Source organism: Ostrea edulis, chromosome 6 (genome assembly GCF_947568905.1).
Source record: "Ostrea edulis chromosome 6, xbOstEdul1.1, whole genome shotgun sequence".
NCBI classification, from domain to species: Eukaryota; Metazoa; Mollusca; class Bivalvia; order Ostreida; family Ostreidae; genus Ostrea; species Ostrea edulis.
Genome location: NC_079169.1, coordinates 61,053,278 through 61,072,961, shown reverse-complemented (window position 1 = coordinate 61,072,961; position 19,684 = coordinate 61,053,278). Strand labels below are relative to the sequence as shown.

Below are 19,684 nucleotides of genomic sequence, written 5' to 3'. Positions count from 1 at the left end.
ACCGCTTCACAGAATTTCAAGAAACTTTGTAGTTAATAAGTTGGAATTTTGTTCCAATTTGTTGATTTTTGAAGGAGTTGTGCCCTTTAACGTAGAAAAATTACTGTTACGACCAGTTTTCCAGATTTTTTTTTCCTTAACGCCTTAAGATATTGATTGACCTGATTTTTCATATGCAGATGTATATTGATGAGATACAGATCGAGTTTGAGGTTTGTTCCAGTTCGTTGATTTTCGATGGAGGTGTGCCCCTTTAATGTACAAATATTCATAATATATATTATTGTTTCCATGGTAAAATCTATAATATGTGCCTTTGCCAGTGCTTGTGCAAATAAATCATTGTCATTGTAGCTGTTAAAACATATAAAGGATTATTGTTGAATTCTTCATTGTACTAAATGCGTGTAACATACAATCTGAAACTAGATCTGTCCGCACAACATGAATGCCTCTGCCTGTATTAAAGTCATATGTAGGAAATCCATCGAAGTATAGCATTCACCGGCAATGGTGACATCTTCATACGAGTGAAAAAATCTCGAGGAACATTAAACAATATTCAATTAATCAATAGTTAAAACCCTGTGGTGGCAAAACTCACAATTGCAGTACAAAGTTTTTTGATTTTCCTAAATATTTATTTAGTTTTTATACTGTATCAGCAAACTTAAAGAAGTCTTAAATGATAAAGAATAATCACTATTATAATTGTGGCTCCACCCTGGAACCAAAACCCTTACTCCTAGGATCATGAAATTTACAATTCTAGTAAAGGACTACCTACTCCTTGTAAATATCTAGTTTGTTTCATTTGCATTAACGAAGATATCATTTATATAATAAATGGTTTACACATTCATGTATACACTACATATACCAATTTTGGTCCTGCCCTCTAGTCAGAACCTCTACCCTGGAATTTTTAAAAATTTGGCAGCTTTTGCCCTGCCCCAGAGGCTGGTTGAGGAGTCCTGAAATTTACTATTTGTGTCTCTCTTTTCCCAAAGATGCTTCATACCAAATTTGAAAAGAATGGAAAGGTAGTTATCAAGAAGAGGTTAAAAATGTGCAGCAATTGTTAACACAGGGCTGTGACTGAATTCCTCAGAAATCAAAGGAACACTGGTCAAAAAGGGAGGAAAATGCTTCACCCTACCTGGAAAAAATATCATTTTCTGTCACTTCAGATCCAACCCAGAGTGTTTCTTTTTTTCGAAAATTGGGCCATTCAGGATTTCCTCTGAAAAGAGGAAAAATCAACCCTGGACACATCACATCACAACGGACACAGATCACTTGCAATAGGTCACCTGAGTTTACTTAGGTGACCTAAAAAAAAAGACTTCCCTGAACAAAGCGGGGGCTTCAGTTGGATATCAAACGACATGCTTCATCTATCTGTCACCTTGTCACTAGTGTATGTCATGACTACTGCTTCAAAATAATTCCAATTCTTCAAAACAACAACATTTCAATAGTTTTATTCAATCATAAGTATCCGAGTCCAACTGAATGGCATTGTCTATTGAATTTCCAACGCTGTTTGTTTCCACATCAATCTCCAACTCTCCATTATTTTCATTCCGAGTTAAAACCGAGTTTGTGGAGTGATCCACATATCGTTTCTTCACCAAAGCACTTGCTGAACTCTGGTCTCCAAAGTCAAGTTCACTATCATCAGAATCAGATATCACTAGTTTTTTCCTCTTAAGAGACAGTTGCTTTTTAATGGACGGTTTGTCTATGACTGTACCACTGGGGCCAGGGTCACTTGAAATTTGAGATTTCACAATTACAAGTTTGGGTTTGGTTTTGCTTTTCGGTCTCTCCGATTCTTTTTTGTCAGCTTTGTTTTGATATTTTGAAGAAGCTGAACTGTCTTTAGTCAATGTCTTTTTTTTAACATAATCTAACATGACCTTTGTTGAGTCATATTTCAGTAAATTTCGTTTGTCACCTAAAACAGAAACATAAATATATATGTTTTTATAAAGTTCATATAGCATTAAATTCCTACCAAGAACAGCAATATACTTCTTATCCAATATACAATGTAATTACATACATGTACATTGTATTTCTGAAATACCTCAAGATATAAATATACATCTCAAATGAAGAATCATTTGTTACATTTTAGAAAAACTAGAAGATACATGTACAAAGGCATAATTCCTTTTCCCTGCTCATTGAATTTACATCTCTGAAGTGAAACATTGCAGTCGGTACCCTCATATATTTTTTTTTTAAATAATGAAATTTACTTTTTATATTTACGTTCTACTTTCATTTCTGTCAGAATGAGAAAATGGCTGTCATCACAATTCGTAAAGACATCAAAAGCAAAAACATTGAAAATTTAAATATTTTCCCTTCAAATTACAGGCATAACCGATAAATGTAACACTTTCAAATCACAAAACCAAAAAAACAATATGCCCCCCGATCTTCGATCTCGGGGGGCATAAAAAGTACAAACTGCATAAAAAAATAAAACCTTACCTGGGACAAGATAACTGATGGTGGCATACGCAGTGAAGTGAAAGTCCTCCCTTAAGTAGCCCTTGATTAACATAAGGGCTATAATTCTTTCCAGTACATCCCTTGTGACAGAGGGTAGATCCAGACCTGTGGCTCGGAACCCTCCCACTTTCTTGCCTTGAAATGCATCCATCAATTTTATTGCTGTAAGCCTTTCTTCTAACCTTGCTGCTTGGTTTAAAATCTCGATGATCAGCTGACAGTGTTGTTTTACGTCCTTTTTATCTGTTTCAGCTGTACGAAATAAAAACACATGTACAGTAAAGGACACATAAATTGTACACACCTTCTTTTATTCCACTGATAAGGAATAGAGCTCTCCTGAAGGAACCGACATTCATCATGGGTAGCACCAAAATAGGGTATATGAATACATCCAAAGTACCCAGATACATACAGTAGTAATACATCTATTCTTACACAAACTGAGAAATATTATGATCAATACAAGTGTGATATATCATTGCCCAAAGACCATTTCTAAGTATTGCTAAGATAAGGCTATAGCCTCCTGATTTCAAATCCAACTTATACTTTCCTTTGATTAATGGCAATTAAAAATCAGTGATATCGTGATAAATCAAAAGACATTTCATTGTGTTCAGACCCGTGAGTTTTACCTTTGATATTCTAACCCCCCATCCCACTCCAAATCAATAGATCACTATTGTTGTCGACCATAGACTTTCGACAAAAATTTTGCTTCATATAATAGTTTTTAATACCTTTTAATATATTAAGCAAAGTTAATCCATGGTGCATTGTAATTGCAAGAACAGATTCAATCCAAGAAATATTTAAATGAATTATGAATGCGAGTCTCTGAAGATTGAAAATATACTAAATAGGATTTTTGACTGAAATCTGAAGTGACTAACCTGGCCTTTGACAATGGTCACACATTTCTTTGCAGTGTGATCTATCCCAGGATTCTCCAAAATGTTGAGCAATCACTGACCTCCTGCATCTGAAAACAATCTCCATGAGTCATAAACAATATCTCTCATAAGTGAGGACATAAATCAAAGATAGGTAGCTGTCACAGCAATCACACAAGGCTTGAACCACTGCCAGTTGCGAAGGTGCTTTTTTACCGGTATGTGACGAGACCAATTGAATAAAATTGTACAAGTGTCTTCTTTCAGCCATCAGTTATTCATGTACTAGTGTAATATGATGAATGTGCTTTTCAACTCGTTCACGACACCAGATAAAGTATGAGGGACAAACAGATTGGGGGGGGGGGGGGGGGGGGGGGGGGGGGGCATTAAAATACAAAAATGTGGCAGATCTCTGAATTTTACTGTATAATCATGTTGAGACATACCTTTAAACCAAAGCAATGCATTTGTTAAACATGTGAAATTCTATTATTAGTACACATGTAATACTGAAAATTCTATCACGAGTACCAGGATTAATTTGTGATGAGGAACATTAATATATACATGTATATATGTGTCTGAATGGAGCCTACCATGATGTACTTTTGGAAATTTTCATTGAGATTCATGTAATGATATTTCAATGGAATCATACTTTTGTCTTTAAAATTGAAACATTACTTTATTTAGTTGAGAAGTTTGAACCACAAACAATATTTTGACTGCTCAAATAAAATAAAATTCTAACGTAAAATTGAGATTTATTTGAGAAATCCAGGCCTGATGTGGTATTTGTCCCTAACCAAGCTGTGATAATGCCAGAAGTACGACATTAACTCTCCAGACATTACTTCTAGCACACTAGAATTTATAGGAAGAAACCAGCGTAAAATCTCCAGTGCACCCCCTGATATTGATCATCTTCATCAATCCCCCACAGTAGAGCTATCTAAATGTTGCTGATGTCACAACAATAGAAAAAAAATTCATGGTAATTACCACTTTATCAGGATTGTTGAAGAATAATCCCCTTGGTCTCAAAATTTGGTTGGAAAATGACAATCTTGCCCTTCAGACTGAGTTATAACATTTTCCAAAGAAATCTCCCAACAGTGCAGGTTTTCTTGGATTAATGTTTTTCTTTGAACTAACAAAAACAGTTCCTGAACAGATTTCACTGAGAATAGGATCAACTGTAAGAAACCTGGTAAGATCTGTACAGTAGGCCATGATTCCATACAGATTCTCCAGTCCTGTCTGTTCTGTGAATACCATACTGCTCTGTCGGAATATGTCTGCCAGTCTGTAAAAAACGATACAGTGTGACACCTGGTCATCTCTGCCTGCTCGCCCACTTTCCTGGTACAAGTTCTCCATGGACTTGCTGACGGAGTGGTGGATCACAAAGCGAACATCTGGCTTATCTATACCCATACCAAAAGCTGTGGTGGCCACCACGACCTGCAACAAAAAACTGTGTTACCATTTTAAAGGATTCTAACAGTAATAAAACAAAGAAAGAATTGATTAATTATTCCTGGGGTGCAGTTATACATGTCTATTCTGTTCACAAACTTCATCTTTTTTTTTTCTAACAACTTAAGGAGGAATAACACAACAAAAATATATTATGTGGATGGAAAGTCAGGAATATATACACATGTACAGTACATTAATATTTTGAAATTGAACACTTTCAAATTTACCGTAGTTTAGTTTCACTTAGGTTTTAAAAAATGCACTTTTAGTAGAAAGTAATCTGAACAAGATTGCTACATGTAGCCATGTCCCCCACTGCCGCAAAAAAGTTGAAGAACAAAAGTCCCATAACTCCTGGAAAATTTGTTGAATCAGATTGACGGCGCAACATGATCAACTACATACAGTGACTAACAATCCTACAAAATTTGAACAAAATCTGCATCGTGTCTCTGAGGAGTTGCGTCCACAAAGTGTTCAGGTAGTGTAGCATGTACAAATTCAACAAAGTCCCATAACTCCTGTCAAAATTGTCGAATCAAATGACAGCGCAAAATGATCAACTACATTATACATAAAGGTAGTGTTAAATCTAGGATCTAGAGAGGGCACAAATATCATATGTTCAAAAGGGCACTTTTCGTCACGGCAAGACAATTTTGGGACACTTTCATTGTATCATACTATGATAGTAATATAATAATCATTTAGCCTCTTTAAAAGTTAATACCTGCTGCCTTGATTTTAAACTTTTCGATCAACCTTGTGAAATAAAGAATAATTGTTTATATCAACAAATATTTTTAAACATTTTATAGAGAAAAAAGGGCACAGCGCCAGCCAAAAAGGGCATGGTGTGGCGCCATGCTAGTTTGCTTTAGATTTAACACTAATAAAGGAGATGTTCATATATTTCCGATTTGGGCATGATATACATGTACCTGTTCGTTACCTTGATTTCATCTTTGAGCCACATTTTGTGGACCCGACTCCTCTCCTGAGCGCTGATGTCAGCATGATAACATCCCGTCTTTATTCCTCTTTGCTGAAGATCAACGGTAACATCCTGGGATTCTTTACGGGTAAAGCAGTATATAATACCTAGGATATCAGTAAAACGTATCAATACCTACTGCAAGGAAATAACTACCCCGCAATCGGCAGGGCTCAATCTAAACGACAAAATAATGCGTCATTATAATTAAATATCTCTTCATTACAAGATTTTTTTCCCATCAATATTTCCACTTTCATTTTTTTCTTAACCGCACAATAATTATCTCGAAAACCTTAGTCTGAATGATTTAGTGAACTGTAGTGCTGTTGCTCTTGACAACAGGATCTTATAGACTTTTAATGTATACAGTATACTTACTTTCAGAATTCTATGATCAATGATTTTTTAAAAATGCCATTGGTTTAGAATTAAAAAAATTTAATTGACAAGCTGATCAAATCAAAAATATAAATATACAGGAAGGTTGTTTTTAAAATCTACTCAGTGAAATACAAAACTTGTTCTTAAAGATGATATCCTGATGTTCTAATTCAAATTACACTTGTATACTTTGATTCAGAAGAGCTAAAACCTGCATTGATAATAACTCTAAGGAAACAAAATTTCCGTTACATTTTCAATATTTTTTCACTTTCAACATTGTAAACTCTTGCAATTTCTAATGCTCTCACCCAGCATCTAAGAATGGATTCTTGACATGATTCAAATCTAGTACATATGCTCCATGAGGATGCACAATTATTTTTTTCAGTTTTAAAACATGTGGGTTGAAGAAAAACATACACTATAACTTTTCTGCCAAGTATTTTGTGTCAAAAAAATGCATATATTCTAAAGTCTACCCGTACACATCTTCGCTAGCCAAGGGTTTACGATCCGCTCTGCTTCTCTACAACCCTTGGCTGCGTTAGCACAATTTTCGTGTCAACAATTTCCTGCATATGATTGGATGCGGGCCAAGTCCCCTGCATCTAATCAGATAGCGTGTTACGTTACACCACGTGCAAGATGACGGAATGTGTAAACAATTAGTCATTGTATTCATAACACTTCCATTTAATAAGATTTTCATAGTCTCCATACAGCATGGCAGTGTGTAAACTGTGCCATAAGGCTTTGCATAGAACATCGTGTAACTCACTGGGTGCAGTCATTTTTACTTTAACAACACACAAAAAGTAGTTAAAAAATGCATTTTCATTGCTTGAACATGATGTAATCCAAACAGAATTTGTTTCCTCAATCTGCTAGAGGACGCCACTCAAAGCTACGAAAATTGTGCCAACGCAGCCAACGGTTGTAGTGAAGCAGAGCGGATCGTAAACCCTTGGCTAGCGAAGATGATCTGTACATGAGATGAACAATTCTTTAAATGTTTACTTACCTGATTGGTTATTGAATCTCTTTTGTATGAGATTTTGAATTTCATTCATGGTTTCCTTGTGTTCCGATGACTTCATTTTGATCTACATGATATAAAATTTTGTTATTAATGAACATGTAATTTCCCTATGGGGTGCTTTCAAATCTAAGATCATCTTTTCCTCTCTGAAATATCAATAACAAAATACAATTACGTGTTTGTATCAGCTTTAAACAGGACAATTTTTCTAATCTACTGATTAACTTGAAATCAATCAATATAATTCATGTAATTCATAAACATGTAAAGCATTAATGATAATTGTACTTCATATTTTAATAAAATCAGTAACGATTCGCACTTCATAGAAGAGATTGGGTCTGTTAAAAGAGGCTTTGAACAGTACACAGGAGGGAATATTCAGAATCTTCTTCACGTCTTCGATGACATTCTTGGTGGCTGTCGCAGTAAGTCCTAGGATGGGAACCTCTGGAAACTGTCGCTTCATGATGCCCAAGAACTTGTAATCTTCAATGAATTCAGATAATATGTATGAACACAAAGTCATTTCTAACATAGAGATGTACAGTTTATGTATATAAATTTCAACCCGGATTGTATGTGGCAAATGAGTATTCATTTGAATTTTAAGCCAGGACACACAATGCAATATAACCATACACAAGAACTATTACCTCTAACCAGAAATGCATCTTCCACAGTCAAAGATCTCTGATCCGGCCCACTCCATGTGACGTGGAGTGGATCAGAAACACTGGACTTCGGAAGATGTCTGAAATGGTGACTTTTTTACTTTGTCAAACATAAATCAGAACAAACATTGGCTCAGGGTTCAACATAACTTGTCCATTTAGAAAAGTATCAAGAAAATGTTTCTGTACTTTCATCTGTTGTCCAGACTAAATTTTTGCACTTGAATATAAAATCTTTCAATTGAAAGTACTCTAAATTCCTAAATATATGCAAGGAATTTATCATCGCGTAATTTTGCAAGAAACATCACTCGCCAATTAAAATGACTCACTTTTATTTTTATATTGCTAACATACATGTAAAGACTTGATTTACAGACGACAGATGAATTCATATTCTCACAATCTGATGTATGTATACAAGTCATTTCGCAATATTAAGTACTCGCGTAAAATTAGTAATCTACCGTATCATCCTATCAGGTATATGATTTTATTATTACTCAAGTTATTTTTAACTAAAATATACTGTATGAAAGAACTCGATCCGATTTGCTTTTCAAATGTGAAGTGAATGTGTCTCTATCATTAATGTAAATGACTACTTGACCTTGGAGTAGTTTACTGCACAGATAGTCCCAGCAGACTTCAAAGAACATCCTGCTTTCAAATCTAACTTCTTAGTACATGTATATACTTGCAATTCTTCAGACCAAGATCCAAATTTCCCCCCCCCCCTTCTTTTATCATATTTACAAGTATTGTACAGAAATTTTGATACATGTATTCCTTTTCAATTCCTCTTTTGCTTTGCAAACTTCATCCACACACAAAAGAAACAGTTCACACTCTGATACAGGTGACTTTTGATGGCTCAATTTGAAAGTGAAGTCTCAGTCACAATTTTTTTTCCCTATATAACAAAACAAAATTACTCCTTTCAAATTTTTAATCTTTCCAAGTTCCCCTCGGTACATTCTGAGTCCAGTTATACCTATTTCATTATATCTATCTCTTGAAAACTCAAAGCATCCATTGGGTATACAAGTTGCCAATCATGTGGATAATTCATTTCGCAAGGGCCTTACCTGAAATTTTTTTTTAATGACTTACACAGGCAGTGGGTTTTGTTACTAGTAACGTTATAAAAATCTTTGTTAAATTTAGAACTACAAACCATCACCTTCCTGTTGAAGTAGGCAGATGGAGTAATATTGAGGAAATGAACACTTTTGTATATTACGCAATTGTAACCAAGTTGTAGATGAACTGGATTGTAAAGCATTGTGCAAATTATGCAGAAATTTTCTAAATATAGAATATGTTCTGCCCCAAACACATGTACTTCATGTACCATTTCATGATTTGAGTGAAATAAACTCATCTGTATACTGTTCATTGCTTGTTTATATATATATATATAAGTGGTACTTCACTGATGATATTCGATTTGGTAATTGTAACTTTTAATTAAGCAATATTGAGATGATTAATTTTAGTAATGAATAAGGTACAATGTGTAACATGGACATCAATTTTGAGAGTTTGATTTTGAGAGGTGAAAGTAAGATGAGAATTTAAGAGAAGTGTCAATTTCTATATCCAGAATATGAGTCAAACCTGAATTTATCATTGCTCAACAACTTCATACACATTTCTTAGAATAAGGTTTGAAATAATCAGTGAGACAGCCAATTTTCAGATTTAGCAAAAACTCAAACTCTAGATCTCTCAGAGATTTTTTTTACAGTCTTATGGACTTCAAATTAGCAAGAGTCACCTGCACATCAAAATGGTATACATGCATCAAGAAATTCATAAACAAAGCAGAAAAACATAATCTTTACATTATATGAATATAAAACCTATTATTCATAAATTCTACAGAAGTAAATTACAAATAAATGTAAGCATATCTTTTCTACTTAAAGTTTGTTAGCATGTTCTCTGAGTGTAACGTTCCTTTCACGTTTCAGAATAAATCATACATTGGTTAAATCATGTTACCTGGCCTAAAATCATGGCCCCACTGTGAGCAGCAATGAACTTCATCAATGACTAGGCGGGAGAATCTCCCCATGGCATACATTTTCTCTAGCTTGGCCATGAAGCGTTTACTTTTTGCCAGTTTTTCTGGGGTCACATACAAAAGTTTCATTGGAGCATTTTGATCCGTCATGGCATTTTGGACAGCTGTCACTTGATTTTTATGAGTGGAGGCATTCAGCATTACTGCATCCACAGCGTAAGTCTCTAGAGCAATGACTTGATCCTCCATGAGAGACACTAGTGGGGACACCACCAGAGTCACACCTACAATAGGGGTGTACATGTAGAGCGACTGAAATCTTACTCTGTACCAACAGAAGTATACAAAACAATGTCATCTCTCTGGATTGGATATAATAGAAATCTTAATAATAATTGTACAAGATTACTATACAGAAATACAAACACATGTATATTATTATTAAAAATTTAAATAATTATGTATTTTCCCACTTTTTCACTTAAAACAATATTTATTTCTACCAAACCTACATGTATTTCAAATTTTAACCTTTGCTGAGGAGAGCAGGAAGTTGAAAACACAAACTTTTCCCTCCACCTGTGGGCATGATCAGAATGCAGTCTTTACCAGACAGAGAAACATTCATGGTCTGTAACTGCATTGGTCTCAGTTCATTGATTCTGAATACTGATTTCATTTTCTGCTTCAATGCAGCACTCCATGTGAAGTCTGAAATTACATGTACTTCTCAATAATCAACTACAAATTCTACAAAGCAAATTATTCTATACAGTCTACTCTCGGATATATTTACTTCAAATTCATGAACATTTATTGCTGTAATGAACTTATACACATAATTTGGTGCATGTTAATTAGGAACTGGGATATTACAAGTATTTACTCAATGTTTCTATAAGGGAGTACTACAAGTGACAGATGTCTGTATATGCATTATTTCTCGTAAGTTATAAAGCCCATATTGGAATGTATGTACAAGGCTATACAATCAAATATGGAAATATAACACTTGTTGTTATGTCTTCAAAATGAAACACCATCACTTGCATGGCATAAATGGATACTAGGACAGATACCCTTTTATTCAAATACACCATGAACATGTGTATTTATGAATTTACAGAAATTTTATTTCAAAGAATCGCCTGATGTTTCTCAAAATTTAAGTCTAAATGCCCAGCAAACGTTTCACGTTCATAGCACCAGTAATACATATGGGCCTGAGTCAGAAGCCTTTTCTAGCAATCGGTCATTTGGACCAACAAACTGAAGGAATATGGACTGACAGACAAAAGAAATATGGACTGACAAACAGAAGAAATATGGACTGACAGACAGAAGAAATATGGGCCAAAATAGAATCTTTAGGCCTTTAGAAATATGTTTCATTTCTATATAATCAATGAAGATGTGATCACCAACTTTATCCGTTTTTTCTTAAGGACCTTTGACTATACAAGATTGTAATTATTATATACAATTCAACCAAAATGAATAATAAAGATAGAGAAATAAAATCTTCAGTGAACCTGCTTGGAAATTGCCACTCAAAAGAAGTTGTATTTATGCTGTAAATCAATATTAAAAAAAACAAGAGGCCCAAGGGCCTAGAATCGCTCTTCTGATAAATTGTACAACCCCACCATTTATATTCTTAGCCTCTTAGTATTCTAAATCTTTAGTTAAATCCTAAGAATTCAAAAAAAGTAGGTCAATGTGACCTACTTTTTGGTTTACACATTTTGAGAACCCAAGAAATATCAACTGACAAAGTTTGATGATTTTAAGCCAATTAGTATCTGAATATTGAAATATAGCTGTCAAATTCCAATCGTAGGTCATGGTGACCTACTTTTAGGTCAGCGAACTCCGAACATACAAGACCCATCAACTGACAAAGTTTGATGACTGTAGGTCAAATAGTATCTGAAATATAATATAGCCGTCAAATTCCAAAAGTAGGTGAAGGTGACCTACTTTTTCGTCAACACCCTTCAAACATGCAAGACCCAACAACTGACAAAGTTTGATGACTGTAGGTCAAATAGTATCTGAATTATATAAATATAGCCGTCCAATTCCAAAAGTAGGTCAAGGTGACCTACTTTTTGGTCGACACCCTTTGAACATGCAAGACGCATCAACTGACAAAGTTTGATGACTGTAGGTCAAAGAGTATCTGAAATATATAAATATAGCCGTCCAATTCCAAAAGTAGGTCAAGTTGACCTACTTTTTGGTCGAAACCCTTCGAACATGCAAGACCCAACAACTGACAAAGTTTGATGACTGTAGGTCAAAGAGTATCTGAAATATATAAATATAGCCGTCCAATTCCAAAAGTAGGTCAAGTTGACCTACTTTTTGGTTGAAACCCTTCGAACATGCAAGACCCAACAACTGACAAAGTTTGATGACTGTAGGTCAAATAGTATCTGAAATATATAAATATAGCCGTCCAATTCCAAAAGTAGGTCAAGGTGACCTATTTTTTGGTCGAAACCCTTCGAACATGCAAGACCCATCAACTGACAAAGTTTGATGACTGTAGGTCAAATAGTATCTGAGATATATAAATATAGCCGTCAAATTCCAAAAGTAGGTCAAGGTGACCTACTTTTTGGTCGACACACTCCGTAGACTCAAGATGCATCAACTGTCAAAGTTTGATGATTGTAGGTCAATTAGTGACTGAAATATATAAATATAACTGTCAAATGCCAAAAGTAGGTCACAGTGACCTACTTTTTGGTCGATACACTCCGAAGACTCAAGATGCATCAACTGACAAAGTTTGATGATTGTAGGTCAAATAGTGTCTGAATTATAGTAATTTAGCTGTCAAATTCCAAAAGTAGGTCACGGTGACCTACTTTTTGGTCGACACAAACCGAAGACTGAAGACGCATCAACTGACAAAGTTTGATGATCCTAGGTTTTACAGTGCCCAAAATATGCATCTAAAATTGAAAATGTGAAATTTGAATATCTGCAAAATTCAGAAAGTAGGTCACGGTGACCTACTTTTCAGTTGACGCATTTCAAGGTCCCATGATCCACCAACTGACAAGTTTTGATGATCATAGGCTTCAAAGTGTCCAAGATATGCATCAAAATTAATTTTAAAATAAATACCTGCAAAATTCAAAAAGTAGGTCACCGTGACCTACTTTTCAGACAACTTGACACAAGGTCCTAAGATGCATCAACTGTCAAAATTTGATGATCCTAGTCCTTATAATGACTAAAATATCAAAGATTTAAGGAAATATAAATTTAGGTCAACTTTGAAGTGACCTTGAGACCACGCCCTTTGCCCCAGGGTAATGCCTTGAACAATTTTTAATCTACAACATATCCTCATCCTTATGTGTAAGTTTGGTGATAATCTGCCCAGTGGTTCTTGAGAAGAAGATTTTTTAGCAACCACTACTTTTGTTTGTATTTTCCTGATTATCTCCCCCTTGTTAAAGGATCACATCCCTCTATTTAGTATGTATGAAAGCCCTTGGGCCAATGATACCCTGTAACAAATTTGAAAAAAATTGGCCAAGGGGTTCTTGAGTTATAGCCCTTTTTCTAAAAAGTTTACACACACCGCACAAATGGCCATAGCATTAGCTCTTTGAGCCTTCGGCTCAGAAGAGCTAAAAACAAAGAAGACAAAAGTGTATTACCCAGAACACAAGCTACTATGCAAAGAACCATTGACTGATTTATGCAGCCTTTGCAATTCAAGATTGCAAGTGTAAAATATCCAAGCAGGGGATTTCCAGAGAGACTGAACATAATAACAGCAATATAGTACAAATGTAAACCTGTGTTTGCCAATTCGGTTTCCTTAAAAAATACACTTTCAAGTGTCATAAAAAATTAAAAGTAGGAGCATCACATTCAGCATTATGTTAAACATTGTCAACTTTAAGAGTTTTGCGAACAGGACCAATGTCGTTTTCAACAAATCTAGTATATAACACTACAACACACTTGTAGTATCAGAACGATTCTGTAAAATGCTAAGCTTTACCTTCGGAATCCCATTGCTGTGAGCTTGCCTGAGACTGTGACGCCCCACTGTTGGTCTCGATCAAGGCCTCAAGCTCTTCCTTTCTAGATGTTAGATCTGACTGTGTCTGAAGCAAAGCCTCAATCTGGATTTCAATGTCTTCTAACTGCTCTCTGACTTCTTTCAATTCCGTTTCATACACTAGACAAAAATCAAAATAAAACAAGACGTGTTTGTGAAACACAAATGCCCCCGATAATGGCCAATTCCAAAGATGGTCAAGGTCACAAGGACAAATATCTTGGTACCAGTAAAAAGATCTTGTCACAAGAAATGCTCATTTGCAATATGAAAGCTCTAATATTTACCGTTTAGAAGTTATGACCTATGTCAACTTTTTTAAAAGTAGGTCAAATGCCAAGGTCAAAACCTTTAGCACCCACAGAAAGGTCTTGTCACAATGAATACTCATGTGAAATATCAAAGCTCTCGCACTTTCTGTTCAAAAGTTATTAGCAGGGTTAAAGTTTCCATCAAAATTATAGAATGACGTCAGACAGGATAAAAAAAAAAAGCCCCTTGATCTTTGATCTCGGGGGCATAAAAATCGAATATTTTGCACACATAATGTTATAACTTACACTAACATCATACCTTTGATAAGCTTATGCTGTTTTGATGCATTTTATTTCTTAATGAGAGCACTGCCATTTCATACACATAGCATATTAAAGGGCTATGGACATGATTTGACTTGAAAATTTTATTTTTCCAGTTTTAATGTTTAATACAATGATTAACTAATTTATAATGGTCAGCAAAAATTTGAATGTCAGTTGTCGAGCTATAAGAGAGATAAAGACCTCACAATTCTTTGTTATGTAAACAATTTTTAAGGCTCATGTCATGTTGTTTCGAATAAAGCTAAATTTTGCTGATATATAATATATAGCTAACAAAAAAAAAAACCCAGGGTTTGAAATTCCCTATATACATGTACAACTTGCAACATGCAAGTTGGGATATCTAAATTGTGAGTTAAAAATTTGATAACTCACAAAAACTTGCGAGTTGATCTTTTTCCCCCATCAGCGTAACTTACATGTACATGTACATGTAATACCAGAAAAAAATCAACCCAATCAAGGTTTTAGTTTCTAACTTTATCAATTACTATTATTTCTGGTCTGGCACCATTTCTAAATCACTGTCAACATGGCACATGTTGAAATTACAAAGGTTTTCAAATGATCAAGTTCAGTTTTTATTGAGTATTTTAAGGCTACCAGTCCAGTATAGTTGGGCACGTTCAAAGTACTACCACTGGTTGACATAAAGGTTTGCAAATAACCGTTTGCAAATAACATTTACCGATGGGAAATATTTCTGCAGACAACCTAGAGTTCTGTTAGCCTTGGTAATTTCATTTTATGATGTAATCAAAATTGGTGGGCACCGCATACTGTACACTGAAAGCAACAGATTTTGTATCACATCTTTTCCCTTTAAATCTTTGTAGTCTACATCAACTAAAGACAATTTCAGACATGTTGCTTCAAACATGTCTCTACACACACAGAAATGATTTAATATAAAACCTTGGAAGAAAACAAAGTGTGGGGCTGGAACGATTCACCGAAATATTGATACTGTTCAATATAAACCTTTGATTCAATGTTCGATTCATTGCCTTGATTTTCGGTTCGATATGTTCATTACACACTGGTTCAGTAAAATACATCAGGTTCGGCCTGTAATGATTATTTTTACCTGCATGAGAGACAAAATAGCGTCAAATAAAATTCAGCCTGTTGTTTGTCTCGAGTCTTAGGAAAATGATTTTGAACTTATCAGTTTAAACTACAGAGCCAACATGCATCCTACCATTGACAAGTTGGAAACATTTTGCTTTTAAAATTATGAATGTGAATCTTAGTAATTAAATTTTTCTTCAAAGTTATTATTGGTTTCTTCTGTAAATTGTACCATATTGAAAGTATTAAATCCTGGCATAAGTATTGCAATATGTATCGTATCATGAAGAAGGTTTATTGTTTCAGCCCTACTAAAGTGGGCCGTTTCTGCTGCCTAATTTCATTCATGTACTGAGAATTTGGCATATAGATATTGTTTAAACTGAACCTGATCAAATTATGAACATTACAAAATAATAATGTACATATATGTAGCTGCGCTCACTCAAACGGTAGCACCAACAACTTCACATTACTTGTATTTGTAAAATTATACAATGATTCAATGAATTGAAAGCATGTACTAATTGTGATGTTACACAATCAGATGTGTAGCCAGAAAGAAAATCAAGGGTATGCAAAGTATGGCAAGGAGTCTGGGGGCCGTCTTGAGGCACCCTTTAGGTCCAGGGCAAAGCCCTAGTGGGGGCCCAGCCCCCAAAAGCTCCTGGTCCTGATCATATAATCCAGAAGAATTCACAAAATTATTTTATAAAATGTATTATTATGCCAACTCACCATATGTACATGTATATTGGATTTGGACTTTGTATTCATTTTAACTGGTATATATATGGTAAATGTTACTGATAAGTTAACATTGGCAAGAATATCCTTAGACCTAGTGTTGAAAAATCGGAAATATTTCATAATCGATAATCGGTCATAATCGGAAGAACTGTATATCGATCTAATCGTTATTTACATTTAGTTAATAAATGATGTTTATTATTTTTGGGGTTATTTCTATTTAATAGTTTTATGGATATGTGCAGCATACACACTAGCTGGTGTCACCGAATTCCTACTTTTCAATGTGGAGTCCACTCCAACTCTCCCCCGCACATGTCTCCGATAAAAGTGGGATTAACAGTCAGATGAATCTCAGATTAGATATTAATTAGTCGGAATTGAAGAGCCAAAAACGACCTAATCCGTCTACTACTGTACATCATTTAAAGTGATATTCAATATGATGTTACTGATTTCAAATTCAAAAAGGGCTTTACATTTGATTGAATGGACATTATGATGCTGATTAAATCATAAACCGGGACTATAGGGATAATGCAGTTATTTCTTAGGCAAAGATTATTTAAAGGGCATATATCTCCCTCTCTCAAATGATGTGTATGCAGTTGCGTATAGGCAGCTATGCGCCTGACAATGGACTTCTTTTTAAAAACAATATCACCAGAGTACACATTTTCAGGGCTTAGTTAATATCACAGGCATTGGAAGTTATGTACGTGAATAAACATACATATTAAAGAAAAATTTCAAGACAATGTTCAAATGATGCCCAACAGTTTAACCTTACAGTACAATATCAAGCAGTTATACAAGACGTTAAATGACCTTCCATTTCCTTCAGAAAAGATTTCTACGTTCTATGTAGCAATTTCTTCAATTTTGCAATAAAGAGTCTATCCACAGTTTTCCACAATGGGCGCATCCATTTTGGAGTTTCCCGGATTTTTCTGAAACTAAATTAAGAACGTCATTGATAGGAATACAAAATTCCGGATTGTGATCGCAGCTTGTGTAATTTTAGGATACCTAATAACTTACGCAGGTGCTTGGGTTCAGTACCCACCCACCATCCCCTCCGGATAACCGACATGAGTTGATTCCCTAAAGTCCATATATTGTATAATAACTCAAAATAAGCTGCTCTTCCTTCACTGGATAAATTATATAATAATTAACCAGTGGGGGTACTTTTTTTTTTTTATTATTGTTAACATGCATTAGATAAATCTTCAACAAAATACATGTACGTTATTCGGAAAGGGGGGGTCTGTTGTTCGCTCATGGTTTTCAAAACACTTCTCTTGCACACTTGCGGCAAACTGTTTCAGCATCTATGGGTGTCTGGATTTATATCAATGTGCAAGTATCTTTCAATCCTTGAAATAATTTCTTCATACATTGCTGTTTCCAGTTTTGTTTCCACACAATGTGTATTTAACAAGATCGAGGCCCATAGGCCTTATCAGTCACCTGAGTACGAGTTAAAAGTATCAGTAGTCCCAAGGGCTGAAAATCTAGAAACAATTTCCTGTTGTGAATATCTAAACTGAATTCTAATATTCAGAAACAGTATAAAACAAGATGTGTTCTTAAAACTTCAATGTCCTCAAAATGTATATACTGATGAAAGGCTTTACACAATAATTATACATCATTATGTATTATCATTAAATGATATCACTAATTTGGACCCAACCTAAAGTCAAAACCACGGAGCTGCGAAAATCTACATTTTTTGTAACATATTTTTTTGCTTTTCCCTAAATATGCAGTTGTTTTTATACTGTATCAGTAAACTTGAAGGATTGTATCTTGGTAACATCTCTCTCTCTCTCTTTCTCGATCGAGAGAGAGAGAGAGAGAATTGTTCACTCATATGGAGACGCCACCAAGACCGGTGAAGTGCTTCAAATTTATGCCTTTGCTCGGCGCTTTCGGCCATTGAGCAGTGTGCATGGGTTCTTTAGCGTGCCACACCTACTGTGACACGGTACACTGTACATCCGTTTTCAAGGTCATCTCCGAGGACGCGTGACATTCACAGCTGATGCCGAGCGTTTAAACAATGGAAACTGTCACTACCTGTTTTAACGACTTAGGTCTGTTTGTTGACATTGAAGTATGGTAGAGAGCAGATATTTAGATTAAAGTTTGGACAAAATGATAAAAGTAATAAAAACAACATAGAGACTTGAGCAAGTCTAGGGGGTGGGGGGGGGGGGTACAAATGTATGTACACAAGATCCGAGTTCACACTATATCCACACTTCAGGTGCCTGTGGTTTGGACCCACACTCCCTTTCATCCATTGACTCCCACCCATTTTTAATTATATCCTAATTTAATGTGCAAACGAATGTATTATATGTCTATTGTATCAATTTTCATTTCTGACAGTCATTTTTATCGAACTCGTAAAGAAAGGCCATTCTTTAAAAAAAAATGTCAGAGTCATGTTCTTAGATGGTTTGTAGCAGGGGGGTTGGGGGTTGTTCATGTGTACATGTATTCTCTTTAGAAAAGTGGACAGACATAATTACACTTCTCCGTGTTATGATTTTAGAAGATCTGATGTCAATTAAGATTGGGCATAACCTTTGTGCCTATCCACTTCACTAGAGAGAATAGGGTCATATGTTAACTACATTGTAATAATGCAACGACAGTGGCTGATTCAGAAATTGGGGGGGGGGGGGGGGGGGGGGGGGGGGGGTGACTGTCTATACACAATCCCTCAGTAGGCCCAGAGTGAAGTCCGCTGAAGCTACTGAGTTCTGAAGAAATAAGATATATATTTAAGTGTTTTTGGACATCAAATTATCTTCAAATTTTTACTACCCATAAAATTGAAATTAAATATTACTAGAGACATATATTATATACAATTTCATTTCATTTTTCAACTGTTCTGGCCCAATGGTTCTAAAAGCAGAAATTTTTAAGACAAAACCATATTTTTACTTATTTTGAAAAGGTATGACCCTTCCTTTGAACAATTTTGAATTCCCTTTACTGAAAGATGCTTTATTCATGGCAAGTTTGGTTGAAATTGGCTGTGGTTCTGGAGAAGTGGAAAATTTTAAAAGAGTTTACAGAGGGACAGACAGATGGATGCTGGACAAAAAGTGATCAGAAAGT

The 19,684-nt window shown here is 35.0% G+C and overlaps 1 protein-coding gene across 2 annotated transcripts; it reads right to left on the bottom strand.

Moving 5' to 3' along the window:
* Positions 1 to 1,435: 1,435 nt before the first annotated feature.
* On the bottom strand, positions 1,436 to 17,513 carry LOC125646643 (ATP-dependent DNA helicase Q1-like). Of its 2 annotated transcripts, XM_048873101.2 has the most exons (11): positions 17,372 to 17,513; positions 14,061 to 14,240; positions 10,562 to 10,741; positions 10,009 to 10,314; positions 7,650 to 7,816; positions 7,310 to 7,391; positions 5,860 to 6,008; positions 4,633 to 4,889; positions 3,423 to 3,511; positions 2,506 to 2,778; positions 1,436 to 1,960 (listed from the first exon to the last, which is right to left on the bottom strand). In XM_048873101.2, exons 1-11 carry the CDS (start codon positions 17,376 to 17,378, stop codon positions 1,488 to 1,490), a joined length of 2,163 nt encoding a protein of 720 aa, XP_048729058.1. In that variant the 5' UTR covers positions 17,379 to 17,513; the 3' UTR covers positions 1,436 to 1,487. The 2 variants fall into 2 exon arrangements, with proteins under 2 accessions (XP_048729058.1, XP_048729059.1); XM_048873102.2 differs by lacking the exons at positions 14,061 to 14,240; positions 17,372 to 17,513 and having other exon boundaries at positions 10,543 to 10,681.
* Between the last annotated feature and the right edge of the window lie 2,171 nt (positions 17,514 to 19,684).

Bases quoted from the DNA above. Each gene is read 5' to 3' on its own strand.
- LOC125646643 (XM_048873101.2), bottom strand. The intron at 7,392-7,649 runs GTGCGAATCGTT...TATATCATGTAG, and splicing joins GACCCAATCTCTTCTATGAA to ATCAAAATGAAGTCATCGGA. The intron at 2,779-3,422 runs GTTAGTCACTTC...TATTTCGTACAG, and splicing joins TGACCATTGTCAAAGGCCAG to CTGAAACAGATAAAAAGGAC.